Source organism: Littorina saxatilis, linkage group LG4 (assembly GCF_037325665.1).
Source record: "Littorina saxatilis isolate snail1 linkage group LG4, US_GU_Lsax_2.0, whole genome shotgun sequence".
NCBI lineage: Eukaryota > Metazoa > Mollusca > Gastropoda > Littorinimorpha > Littorinidae > Littorina > Littorina saxatilis.
The window spans coordinates 23,559,011-23,570,698 of NC_090248.1; the positions used below are offsets into that span (position 1 = coordinate 23,559,011).

The 11,688-nt window shown below is 43.0% G+C and overlaps 1 protein-coding gene across 1 annotated transcript in view; it reads right to left on the bottom strand.

Moving 5' to 3' along the window:
• LOC138964268 (LHFPL tetraspan subfamily member 3 protein-like) overlaps positions 1–11,688 on the bottom strand; it is a 37,137-nt gene that overhangs the window by 5,469 nt on the left and 19,980 nt on the right. The window contains exon 2 of the mRNA XM_070336173.1: positions 1,809–2,048. Coding sequence (XP_070192274.1) covers positions 1,809–2,048 — 240 coding nt within the window. The remainder of the gene's footprint in view (positions 1–1,808; positions 2,049–11,688) is intronic.

An 11,688-nucleotide genomic window follows, 5' to 3' on the forward strand; every position in this document is an offset into this window, starting at 1 on the left:
GTGGACATTTTTATCTATGTCTATACAATTTTGCCAGGAAAGACCCTTTTGTCAATCGTGGGATCTTTAACGTGCACACCCCAATGTAGTGTACACGAAGGTATTCTGCCTTTAACTTTTACAATTCATACGTCAGCACCTGGAACATCGTAGACTTTTCTTGCTTTGCACCCAAATCCCCCTGTCCCAAGTTATTGACCTTTCAAGCTTTGTTTCTTTAATCAAATAAATGTTCTTCAATAGTTTGACTCTGTCGTCATCCAGTCCGAAAGTAAAGCCACTTCTCCTGTGTCCTATATCTCTCACTCTGTGTGTATCTGGGAGTGAGAGAGAGTGAGTGAGAAAGAGCGACAGAGAGAAAGACAGACGGACAGACAGACAGAAAGAAGAGAGAGACAGAGAGAGAGAGACAGAGAGAGAGAGAGAGACACACACACACACACACACACACACACACACACACACACACACACACACAGACAGAGACACAAACAGACAGACAGAGCGTTTGTGCGTTCTTTACTTCTCCTTCTGTCATCTTATTCCTGTTCTCCTTTTTATATTTAGTCAAGTTTTGACTAAATGTTTGAACGTAGAGGGGGAATCGAGACGAGGGTGTGGTGTATGTGTGTGTGTGTGTGTAGAGCGATTTAGAGAAAACTACTAGACCGATCTTCATGAAAAGTCGCCCAGGCGGTACTCGTCTTGCTAAGCTAAGTTCTATTTAATCAGAGTATGTTTGCGTGTGCTTATACTTAGTGATATTGTAAAGCGCATGGTGCTTTTAGTTATGCGCTATAGAAATCTCCTTAATAAATAAATAAATAAATTTTACATGGGAGTTCCTGGGTATGATATCCCCAGACGTTTTTTTCATTTTTTTGAAAAATATCTTTGATGACGTCATATCCGGCTTTTCGTGAAAGTTGAGGCGGCACTGTCACGCTCTCATTTTTAAACCAAATTGGTTGAAATGTTGGTCAAGTAATCTTCGACGACGCCCGGACTTTGGTATTGCATTTCAGCTTGGAGGCTTACAAATTAACTAACGAGTTTGCTCATTAACGTTGTCATTAAAATCGATTTTTCGCAAACAGATTTAAAATTGATTACATCGTATTCTTCATGACATTCTGAATCTAAAAATATATACATATGTCATGTTTACTCTTAAAATGTGATCACAATTAACGAAAATAGATTAATTAGTCTTACGATTAAAATTTAAGAAATCGATCCAAAAAGGATTTCATCTTATTCTTTATCGTTTCCTGATTCCAAAAACATATAGATATGATAGGTTGTATTCAAAACAAGCTCAGAAAGTTAACACGAATACAGAAAAGCGCGCTTTGGTCTGCTTAGCACAATACGCTACCGCGCTATTCTGGCGTGTGCATATCACTGCGTTTTGCACGTGGGAGGTGAGCGATTTTCTTCTCGCGGGGATTGACGAAGCTGTACTGTCTTGGTGAAACAAATACAGTGCGTTCAGATTCATTCCGTGAGTTCGACAGCTTGACTAAATGTAGTAATTTCGCCTTACGCGACTTGTTCTTTTCTCAGTCTGTCTTCCTGCCTATGTCTGTCTGTGTATGAAACAGAATGTATCTGTCTGTGACTGTCTGTCCATCTGACGCGTGCATGAGTCTGTCTGTCTGCCTGCCTGCCTAAGTCTGTCTGTCTGTCTCTGAGTCTGTCTGTCTCTCTCTCTGTCTACGTCTTTCTGTCTATCAATGCCTATCCGTGTTTGTATGCCTAACTGCGTTGCTTCTTATATCAACTCACACAACAACAACAAAACTCACATTTGCTGACAGTGCCGTTGGTGGAGTAGATCTCGATCTTTGCGCGCTTGGCGGCCAGGAAGAAGGCGAGGACAGCCAGCACGGCGGCGTCAAAGATGCCAAGGATAGCCAGGATGTAGGCCCAGCGGATGTTGCAGTCGCCCAGGCGGTACTCGTCCGCGTCCTCCCCGCAGATACGTTCCACCTCAGGGTGGTTCCATCCACTTGGGTAAATCACGCACGCCAAAAACATGAAGATGGCTGCAATGAGAAAAATGGGACAGGTAAATGAAACGCGAACATAAAAAACGTGAAGAGTTAGACTCATAAGTGAAATGCGAAATCCAAAGACAAGGAGATGGCTGCATTTAGAAGAAAACGACTCATAAGTGAACTGCATGCGTTCGTCAAAAACATGAAGATGTCTGCTATGAGAGGAATTAGACACATAAGTGAAACGGGTTTGTCAAATACATAGTAATAAGAAGCATACATTAGCTTCTATCTATATATATATACGACTTGTGTCTCTGTGTGTGTGTGTGTGTGTGTGTGTGTGTGTGTGTGTGTGTGTGTGTGTGTGTGTGTGTGTGTGTGTGTGTGTGTCCGCGATGCACGGCCAAAGTTCTCGATGGATCTCTTTCAAATTTGGTGGCCATATTCAGGTACACCCCGGACACAACCTGCTCGATGAGATATTTCAACACGTGCTCTCAGCGCGCAGCGCTGAACCGATTTTGGTTTTTCTCTGGATCCATTCCCAGTAACTCTTCCTTATCTTCTCCAGTGTTTTCAGCGTTTATCTCCCTTCCTTCGTGTGGCGTCAATCCATATTCCCGTTTCTATTTTTAGAAGGTCACTGTCGACAACGCTCAATCCATATTTCCGTTATACTATTTTTAGAAGGTCACTGTCCCGGCGAAGCCGGGTATTACTCTTCTCCAGTGTTTTGCGCGTTTATCTCCCTTCCTTCGTGCGGTGTGCCGGCGAAGCCGGCGTACACCCGGCGCAGCCGGGTATTTAGCTCGACTTCTTCCCGGCGAAGCCGTACCCGGCGAAGCGGGTATTCATCTAGTTTCTATATATATAGCGATAGTCCGATAAATAACCCCAAGCGCTTTACAATCATAATACCAACACATCGCACAAGCAACAACAACAAACAAGAAGAGCAAACGCTCGATCGAGTCACTTTCGCAGTTCTGAATATTATATGAGGCATCAGATGGACAGGAAGAAATTGCTATTCACAACACAATGAGTCACGTTCACATAAAATTTGAGCCCGGTCACTTTTATAGTTTCCGAGAAAAGCCCAACGTTAAGTTGTGTGTTGCCGAACAGAAAAGGCTAGTTATCTCCCTTGTTTTTCTGATAACGTTCGTAAAAGGCTACAGATGTAAATACTTTGATGTAAAGAATAATCCTACAAAGTTTCAATCACATCCGATGAACTTTGTCAAAGATATAAAATGTCTAATTTTTCCTTTGACGCTGACCTGTGACCTTGAAAAAGGTCAAAGGTCAACGAAACCATCGTTAAAGTGTAGAGGTCATTGGAGGTCACGACTAAACAAAATATGAGCCCGATCGCTTTGATAGTTTCCGAGAAAAGTCCAACGTTAAGGTGGTGTCTACGGACGGCCGGCCGGCCGTGTAACACTGACCGATTACATAGAGTCACTTTTTCTCAAGTGACTCAACAACGGCATAAGACAAAGCAAACTGAAACTGAAGATGGTTGAAAAGACAAACAATGTGATCGACAAGAAAAAGAAGAAGAAGAAAAGACAAACAATGAACCGGATGAGTGACACGTATGAGAGTTCAAAACTTCTGCACGCCTGAGTGAGAGATAAAATGACAAAAGCTGAAAGGACAATAAGGAACCCAAAGGTGGACCCGGATTGGGAAGAGCACACAGGTAAGCTAAAACAATATCAATTTAATTATACGTTCCTTCCCCCGTGAACGATTGTTCCCCATCACAGATCTACTTGAGGCTTTTACATGGAGAGAGAGCATCTTTCCACTTTGACATACCAAAATTCAACAGCCCGGCTATGTGCTGTGCAGAGAAGGAGTTTTCTGCGTAATTCATTTTGCAGGTAGACGCTGGTGTAAGCTACAAATGATCGTGTCAACAGAAAACGCTTCACTCTGCACAGAAGATAGCAAAGCCATTGAATGTTGGTAAGCATTCAAGTTGATTTGTGCTCTTCAAGTAACCTATGAACAAGCCTGGTCAAATCTGTGGTAACTGACGTAATGAGTTAAATGAGAAGGAAAGTACCTTCAAACAACTGGTGTTGAATAAATAAAGAGCTGCTGGGAAATAAATTACTCATAAATAAATTGATAAATCAATAAACCAACAAATAAAGAAATAAATGAATGAATAAATCAATCAATATGAATTAATATAAGTCAACACTAATGCTGGATTGGGTCTAAAGTTAATAACAACCATAAACGTAAACATTACTTGAAAAGGTAATTGGAGGAAGGACGGCAGCCTCAACGATTACCCCCCCCCCCCCCACCCCCCATTTATAGCTCCTTTGTTCTCAGTCTCTTTAAAATCAAAAATTTAGCAATGAAGGTCACCCTGTTGATGTTTACATCAGATGAGGTCATCATGACAAGCTTGAGTTGTTGACATCCGGGTCCTCAGTTTCAAACGATGGATCCTGGACTGACTAATTAAGGCCGACATAATTGCCACCCTATGTCAATCTTCCCCAAATAATTAAACCTATACCCACAAATCCCCCCCCCCCCCCCCCATTTTTTTTTAAATCCAACAAAATACTTGTGTACCAGTGAATTTGACAAAATGAAGTGCGTGATGGTGAATCGATTCAGTGCACGAGTCATTCCTGCTGTTTCTTTTTTCGTCTTATGACTGATTGCCGTCCACGTGATTGTGTCAACAAGGTGCTACTTCGTTTTCTCTGTGTGTGCTGAACACTTCCCTTGAAAATACATAAATGTTCCATTCCACCATGGGTACTTAAACATAATTATACTCCCAGCTTCGAGTTGTCATAACAAACATGATTCAAAAAGACCGTAGGATGGGTAGATCGACTGAAAGGTAGACGGAGAGACCAAAAATAAAAGGAAGAGACATTTTCAGAGATAATCAGGCAACCCGAACTTCAACGAATAATATTTTTCAAGGGTGATTAGAAATTATTTATTTTAAAAACAAATAGGACACCTTGTCTTGTCAGGCAGGTAACAAAAGGATAGGTAAAGACAGCAGAGTCAATAGACACAAAAAAATACAGCTCCACTCACATAAAATTGGAAGGGAGGGAAGATTCTGTAACACGTCGTTTGCATTACGGCACCAACAAACGAACGCCATCGAACAACGAGTGAATCAAGTACCTTCCCTCCCTTCCAATTTCATGTGAGTGGAGCATGAAACCCTTAGTGAAAAAAATGCCATTACTTATGGTCGACTATTATTACTCCTTAAATAAGGGCAAACCAGAGATGTACAAAAATCTCACTTCAAAAGGGCATGCACGGATGCGCAAAGTCACATGCCTACACGTACCTCTGGAACACTGAGGCAAAACCCTACCGTGCCCCTCCCACTTCCAACCGGCGCTAAATCAACAACCGCTGTTCGATGTTTGTGAAACATGACCGTGACCTTATCACCTACAGCAGCCAGTGCGTTTGATTATGCCCACAAAGCCGGATTTTCAGCAAGTCAGTTGGTCAAATGCCCTCAAGTTATGACTCTTTGCTACTGAATAACGAAACAAGTTTGATCATTATCAGTGCTCTTTGACCCAACAAGACTGGGCAAGAGAGCCAGTGACCGCGGGTTCCACCGGGTACGGACACCTCCCGACCACAGGCACATGTCACTGGCTAGCTAAGAGTGTGTTGGGGGGGGGGGGCGTAAGAGCAGCCGGTATGGCGTGTTTTCTAATGGCGGTTTAAACGAACATAACTACAGTTTCGTCGTTTTAGCCATGTCAGATCGGAATGTGAACGACGGATACAAACTTAAGTAGTGTAGTGAAGTGGAACCTCCCCTTTCATTAAGACCCTCATTTTAAGATGTTTAAACCCCCCTAGTTTTCAAGATTTTCTGTTTTTCACGCCTGTAAAGTTAACTCCATTTTAAGACTTCCCCTTAAGACCTGATTTTTTTCGGGATTTTTGAGGTCTTAAAAGGGGGGTGGGTTGGGGTCAGTCGCTGTACAGTATAGCCTGAGGCGTCCGAAAGACCTAGCTCCACACCCGCCTCACCCAAAACCTGTGGAATGTGCCTGTTGTCCAACCCCTGTACTTGTTGATCCACTCACTGATTCCACTCAACTGAGTAGGCGAGCATATCCCAAAGCCGCTCGCTGAGTGCTTCGCGAGCGCTTTCCTGCACTGCCCCAAGAAACGGCTTTCTGTCATGCGCACTGCGGGCGACCCGAGGCAGACCGCTCTGGGCAACTCGTCTTGGTCACCCACAATGAAAAATGCCGGAAGCCGATCCAAACTTTTGACTCACCCTGTTCCTTCAAGCGGCAATGGCGGAATAGTTCCGTCCATTGTCTTCACCAACGAGGGGTTCCCTTTGCAAGGTCTGAGTCGAAGTACCCGTCAGGGTCGGGAGACCTTACACGCATGGCTAAGAACTGAATGGAATCTGGCATTCCTATTCTTCTACAGCGTATAAAGCGTAAGTCGTGAAAATGACAAGAGGTAGTTATGTGCTGACTGCAGCACAAACATGTGTGTCAGAAGTTTGCAAAATCAAAATAGATGTACATGTAATCATGAGAGAAAAACGGGCGGGGATGTAGCTCAGTCGGTAGCGCGCTGGATTTGTATCCAGTTGGCCGCTGTAAGCGTGAGTTCGTCCCCACGTTCGGCGAGAGATTTATTTCTCAGAGTCAACTTTGTGTGCAGACTCTCTTCGGAGTCCGAACACCCCCGTGTGTACACGCAAGCACAAGACCAAGTGCGCACGAAAAAGATCCTGTAATCCATGTCAGAGTTCGGTGGGTCAGAAACAGAACAGAAACACGAAAATACCCAGCATGCTTCCTCCGAAAACGGCGTATGGCTGCCTAAATGGCGGGGTAAAAAACGGTCATACACGTAAAATTCCACTCGTGCAAAAAATACGAGTGTACGTGGGAGTTTCCGCCCACGAACGCAGAATAATAATAATAAGAAGAAGAAGAATGAGAGAAAAACGACAGAGAAATACGCCCGAGTACACTATGACTCTGTCGAGTTCATAAAGAAAGCAGCTGAAAAAAGTGGCTGCGTATTTTTGTATGAAAAACAATCTCGTCGACTGCCGCGTAATAAACGCCTAACAAGTTGTTCTGGAATTGTACCAACAGAAAAATAGAAGAAAGAAAACAAACAAGAAATGGAAAAGAGAGTACGTATCTGCTTACAGAGCGAGTCACTTGATTTTGGAGCCTTTTTCGAAATAACTCTTCCGAGTTCGAGAAAGCCGCGGTAAATCCTCTGACAAACAACATAACAGGACATCGTTGTCGGTTTAAATCATGGACGACATCGAGAACAGGAATTTCATAATCGTCCAAGAACCGATAGAAGCGTCAGTATATGTAACTAAACTGTTATTTTATTATCTGAAATAAGAAGAGGGGGAACCCGCACACACACACACACACACACACACACACGAACACTGACTGACTATTAGGGTTTAACGTCCTCTTAGACCAACTGGTCTATATTGGGACAGGTATTGGTAATACGTTGAAGATATGGTGTGATACTTTGATTCGAACAAGCCCGCTGTGGCTGTCTTCTTCGACACACCAGCATTGGGTTTGTCTCGTCAAATTATCGAAATACGATCATGATAATCGGAGACGAGAGATGATGCATGCGTGTCTTCGTGTTTTCCAAGCCCTGAGACTTTCGCTGTGAACGTGGGATCTTTTTCGTGCGCATGTGTGCACACGGAGGTGTTCGGACACCGAAGAGAGTCTGTCGAGTTCATAAAGAAAGCAGCTGAAAAAAGTGGCCGAACGTGGGGATCGAACCCACGCTGATAGCGACCAACTGGCTACAAAGCCAGCGCGCTACCAACTGAGCTACGTCCCCGCCCACACGAACACTGACATTACACTGCGTGACACAAACACACACTGACTACACACACACACACACACACACACACACACACACACACACACACACAGGCACACATACTGACTTATATACACACACATCAAACGAGCGGGCATTTGGTCACAAAAGCTTTTTTCCAGCGTCGCGGACGACGCTGGTATCTGTGGTTGGGAAGAACGTGCCTGTGGAGAATTAGTCTCCAAGCCAAAGCGCGCTGACTCTCCAAGCCAAAACAATTTCAAAGCTGAAAAAAAATGTACAATTTACGCGAAACGATTAAACACAGCTTTCGGGGTTTTTTTTTAATCTAAGATGTACATAAATATACCACTCCGACCATATATAAGGAAAAGAAAAAAAGACACACAAAAAAAAAGACCGAGAGGAGCCGAGTCAATCCGAGACCAACCGAGAGGACGTGTTTCGCGCCGTTTCGACGTCGTTTGTTCAGATGCGGCCGGTTGGATCAGTTGCGGTCATACAGGGGCGCCTTGCACAAGAAAAGATCTTCAACAATCCCGATCATCATCATGGTACAATAATCTTTTGTGCGCCCCCATGTATGTGTTCTGTGCTAATAATGCACGGTTGTGAAATGTCCGTACACATTTTGTGGCACTATGTAATTGTTAGTGCATCCTCCTGCGGATGCTTCGTGCTAAAAATGCACTTCCATTAAAATATTGTACGCTCATGTCAGTAATATATTTTCAATTGTTTCTCTGTCAATTTCAAGTGTTTGTTTCCAATTACTTCAGTATCTCCCTGTTGCAATTCCAGGTGATTCATTATGCATGTGCCAATTTGAGGTGTTTAATTCTGATTCCTGTATTTACAGTGTAAAATTAAAACTATTGTTTTCAAACATTCCTATGACACCTGGTAATGGTTCTGTGGTTTTGTTTTTAATTTGTATTTTGTTTTTCTGCAATAAATATTTGAAATGGATCTGAGGCCGACTTACTACTTTTAGCACTCTTTTTCACCACATTCCCACGTACAGATATTGCAATATCAACTCTTCCTTTCTACCTGTTTCAAACAAGCTCTATTTTTTAATTAAAAAGTTTTTACTAAATGTCTTAACATAGGGGGGGAATCGAGACGAGGGTCTTGGTGTATGTGCGTGTGTGTGTGTGTGTGTGTGTGTGTGTGTGTGTGTGTGTGTGTGTGTGTGTGTGTGTGTCTGTCTGTCTGTCTGTGTGTGTGTGTGTGTAGAACGATTCAGACTAAACTACTGGACCGATCTTTATGAAATTTGACATGAGACTTCCTGGGAATGATATTCCAGGACGGTTTTTTTTTATTTTTTTTATAAACGTCTTTTATGACGTCATATCCGGCTTTTTTGTACAAGTTGAGGCTGCACTGTCACACCCTCATTTTTCAATCAAATTGATTGAAATTTTGGCCAAGCAATCTTCGACGAAGGCCGGACTTCCGTATTGCATTTCAGTTTGGTGGCTTAAAAATTAATTAATGACTTTGGTCATTAAAAATCTGAAAATTGTAAAAAAATAAATAAATTATAAAACGATCCAAATTTACGTTCATCTTATTCTTCATCCTTTTCTGATTCCAAAAACATATAAATATGTTATATTTGGATTAAAAACAAGCTCTGAAAATTAAAAATATAAAAATTATGATCAAAATTAAATTTCCGAAATCGTTTTAAAAACTATTTCATCTTATTCCTTGTCGGTTCCTGATTCCAAAAACATATAGATATGATATGTTTGGATTAAAAACACGCTCAGAAAGTTAAAACGAAGAGAGGTACAGTAAAGCGTGCTATGAAGCACAGCGCAACCGTTACCGCGCCAAACAGGCTCGTCACTTTCACTGCCTTTTGCACTAGCGGCGGACTACGTTCAGTTTCATTCTGTGAGTTCCACAGCTTGACTAAATGTAGTAATTTCGCCTTACGCGACTTGTTTTTTCTTGTGGCTGTTCAAGTTGATCAATTCATAGCAAGCATTGACTGAAATAAACAATTTATATATCCAGCACAACATGCAATTCATTGACTTTTGACCCTAACCTTTTAACACTTCCCAAAATAAATCTTTGGTGGACATTGCATCGACGCTGTTCATTTTGAATGAACATTTTTCTTGTTGTACTTATGATCGATATAGGGACGGTGGATATATGCCATTTGGAGAAAAAAAAACCACCAATCCAGTCTTGTTTCAGGGTTAGAGAGGAAATCAGCGAAGACACTGGTGACACGAGTAACACAAACTGGATGACCGGACAGATACGTTTGACCTTGAGACGTGACGAGTCCTCGGAGTAACTGAAACAAAACAGCTGTAACGACCAGGTCATCTGGTCACGTGAGTTGGAGACATCAGCCTAACACCCCCCTAAGGGAATAGACAATGTTCGGGAATAACTCTGTCGGGTTTGTATGGGTTGTGAAAGAGTGAATACTCTTGCTGTTGGTGAGTCAAACTTTTTCACGTGACAGAATGGGCCAATCACTAGCGAGGGGTGTGTCTGAAACACGCGGACGAGCCGGGAGCACCGTGTACAACGCTTCCTTTTACTCAAAAAGCTTCCTAAGTACCTTATTTGTTTGACTCCTCCAATTTGAACTTGACGAATGTCAAATAAGAATCTATAAACGATTTTCCAAAGTAAAGTCGTATTAATGCACTATATAATCACGCTTAATTAAACGGTCTGCAGACAGATCATGACAGCAGTCCTGTGATCAGTCAGAAACTGAAGAAGGAGCTACTTCACAAGATTCAGGAACTCTATACGTTCTGCAATACAATGTACCTCTACCTCCTCTCAATCTGGGGGCGGTGTTTTCCCTTCAGAGCCGCGTGGGTGCCAGTGTTGAAATCTGTGACTGACTAGTAACTGAGAGGGATCATTGTTGAGTTGCTTATACAAACACTTCGTCACCCACACGTCTTCCGAGTCAAACAAACTTCGACCAGAGGGGTATCACGGGTTGATATTGATGGTATTATTATAATGTATTATTATTGTTTTAAGTGTGTAAATGTGTGTACGTTGAAGGCAAACCTGACGCAGACAAATTCTCTTGATGGATTCCGCCAGCTTGGCGTAATGGAGCGTATCCGACATTGTCTTCGGCTCTCTCTCGATGACGAATTGTGAGATGTAATCCGACAGTCCTCTGATTACCGTCTCCATTATCTCCGCCTGGCTTTTCTGCAAATCGTTTCCTCGTTTGAGCATTTCCTGTACGTAGTCATCTACCGACTCGTTCGGTCGCTGTGCTCTTGAGTTGAATCTATCCAGGTTAGCCCATCTCATAGCTGGGTGTGGCAGGAAACGTTCTTCAAAGGCTGTTTTCACCGTCGTCCATGTGGCTTTGTTCTCATCTCCCAGGCTGTCATACCAAATGGAGGCAGAGTCCCTGAGAAACATAGGAAGAACGCCGGCTGCGTAATCCCTATCCCAGTTCATAAGCTTCAAGTACATTTCATATCGTCGAAACCAGACGGCGGCGTCCTCTCTATCTGTGTACCCTTGAACGGCTCTGGGCATAGTGAGTTGGGGATCCTTGCCCTTGGTACCTGTGCTGTGTTGATGGAAGTGTTGAAATTGTTTCTTCCTGCGCCTGTGTTGCGGTCAGTCGGCGTTCCTGACAACTGGGGTGCGTTGAATAGGCAGAGCGCCACAGAACGTTTGCGAATGTTTTCTATGCAACGCATAGTTTTGTTGTGGCGCTCGCGAGCGTTAGCAAGCGCTCGGTACTATAGCGTAACAATTGCGA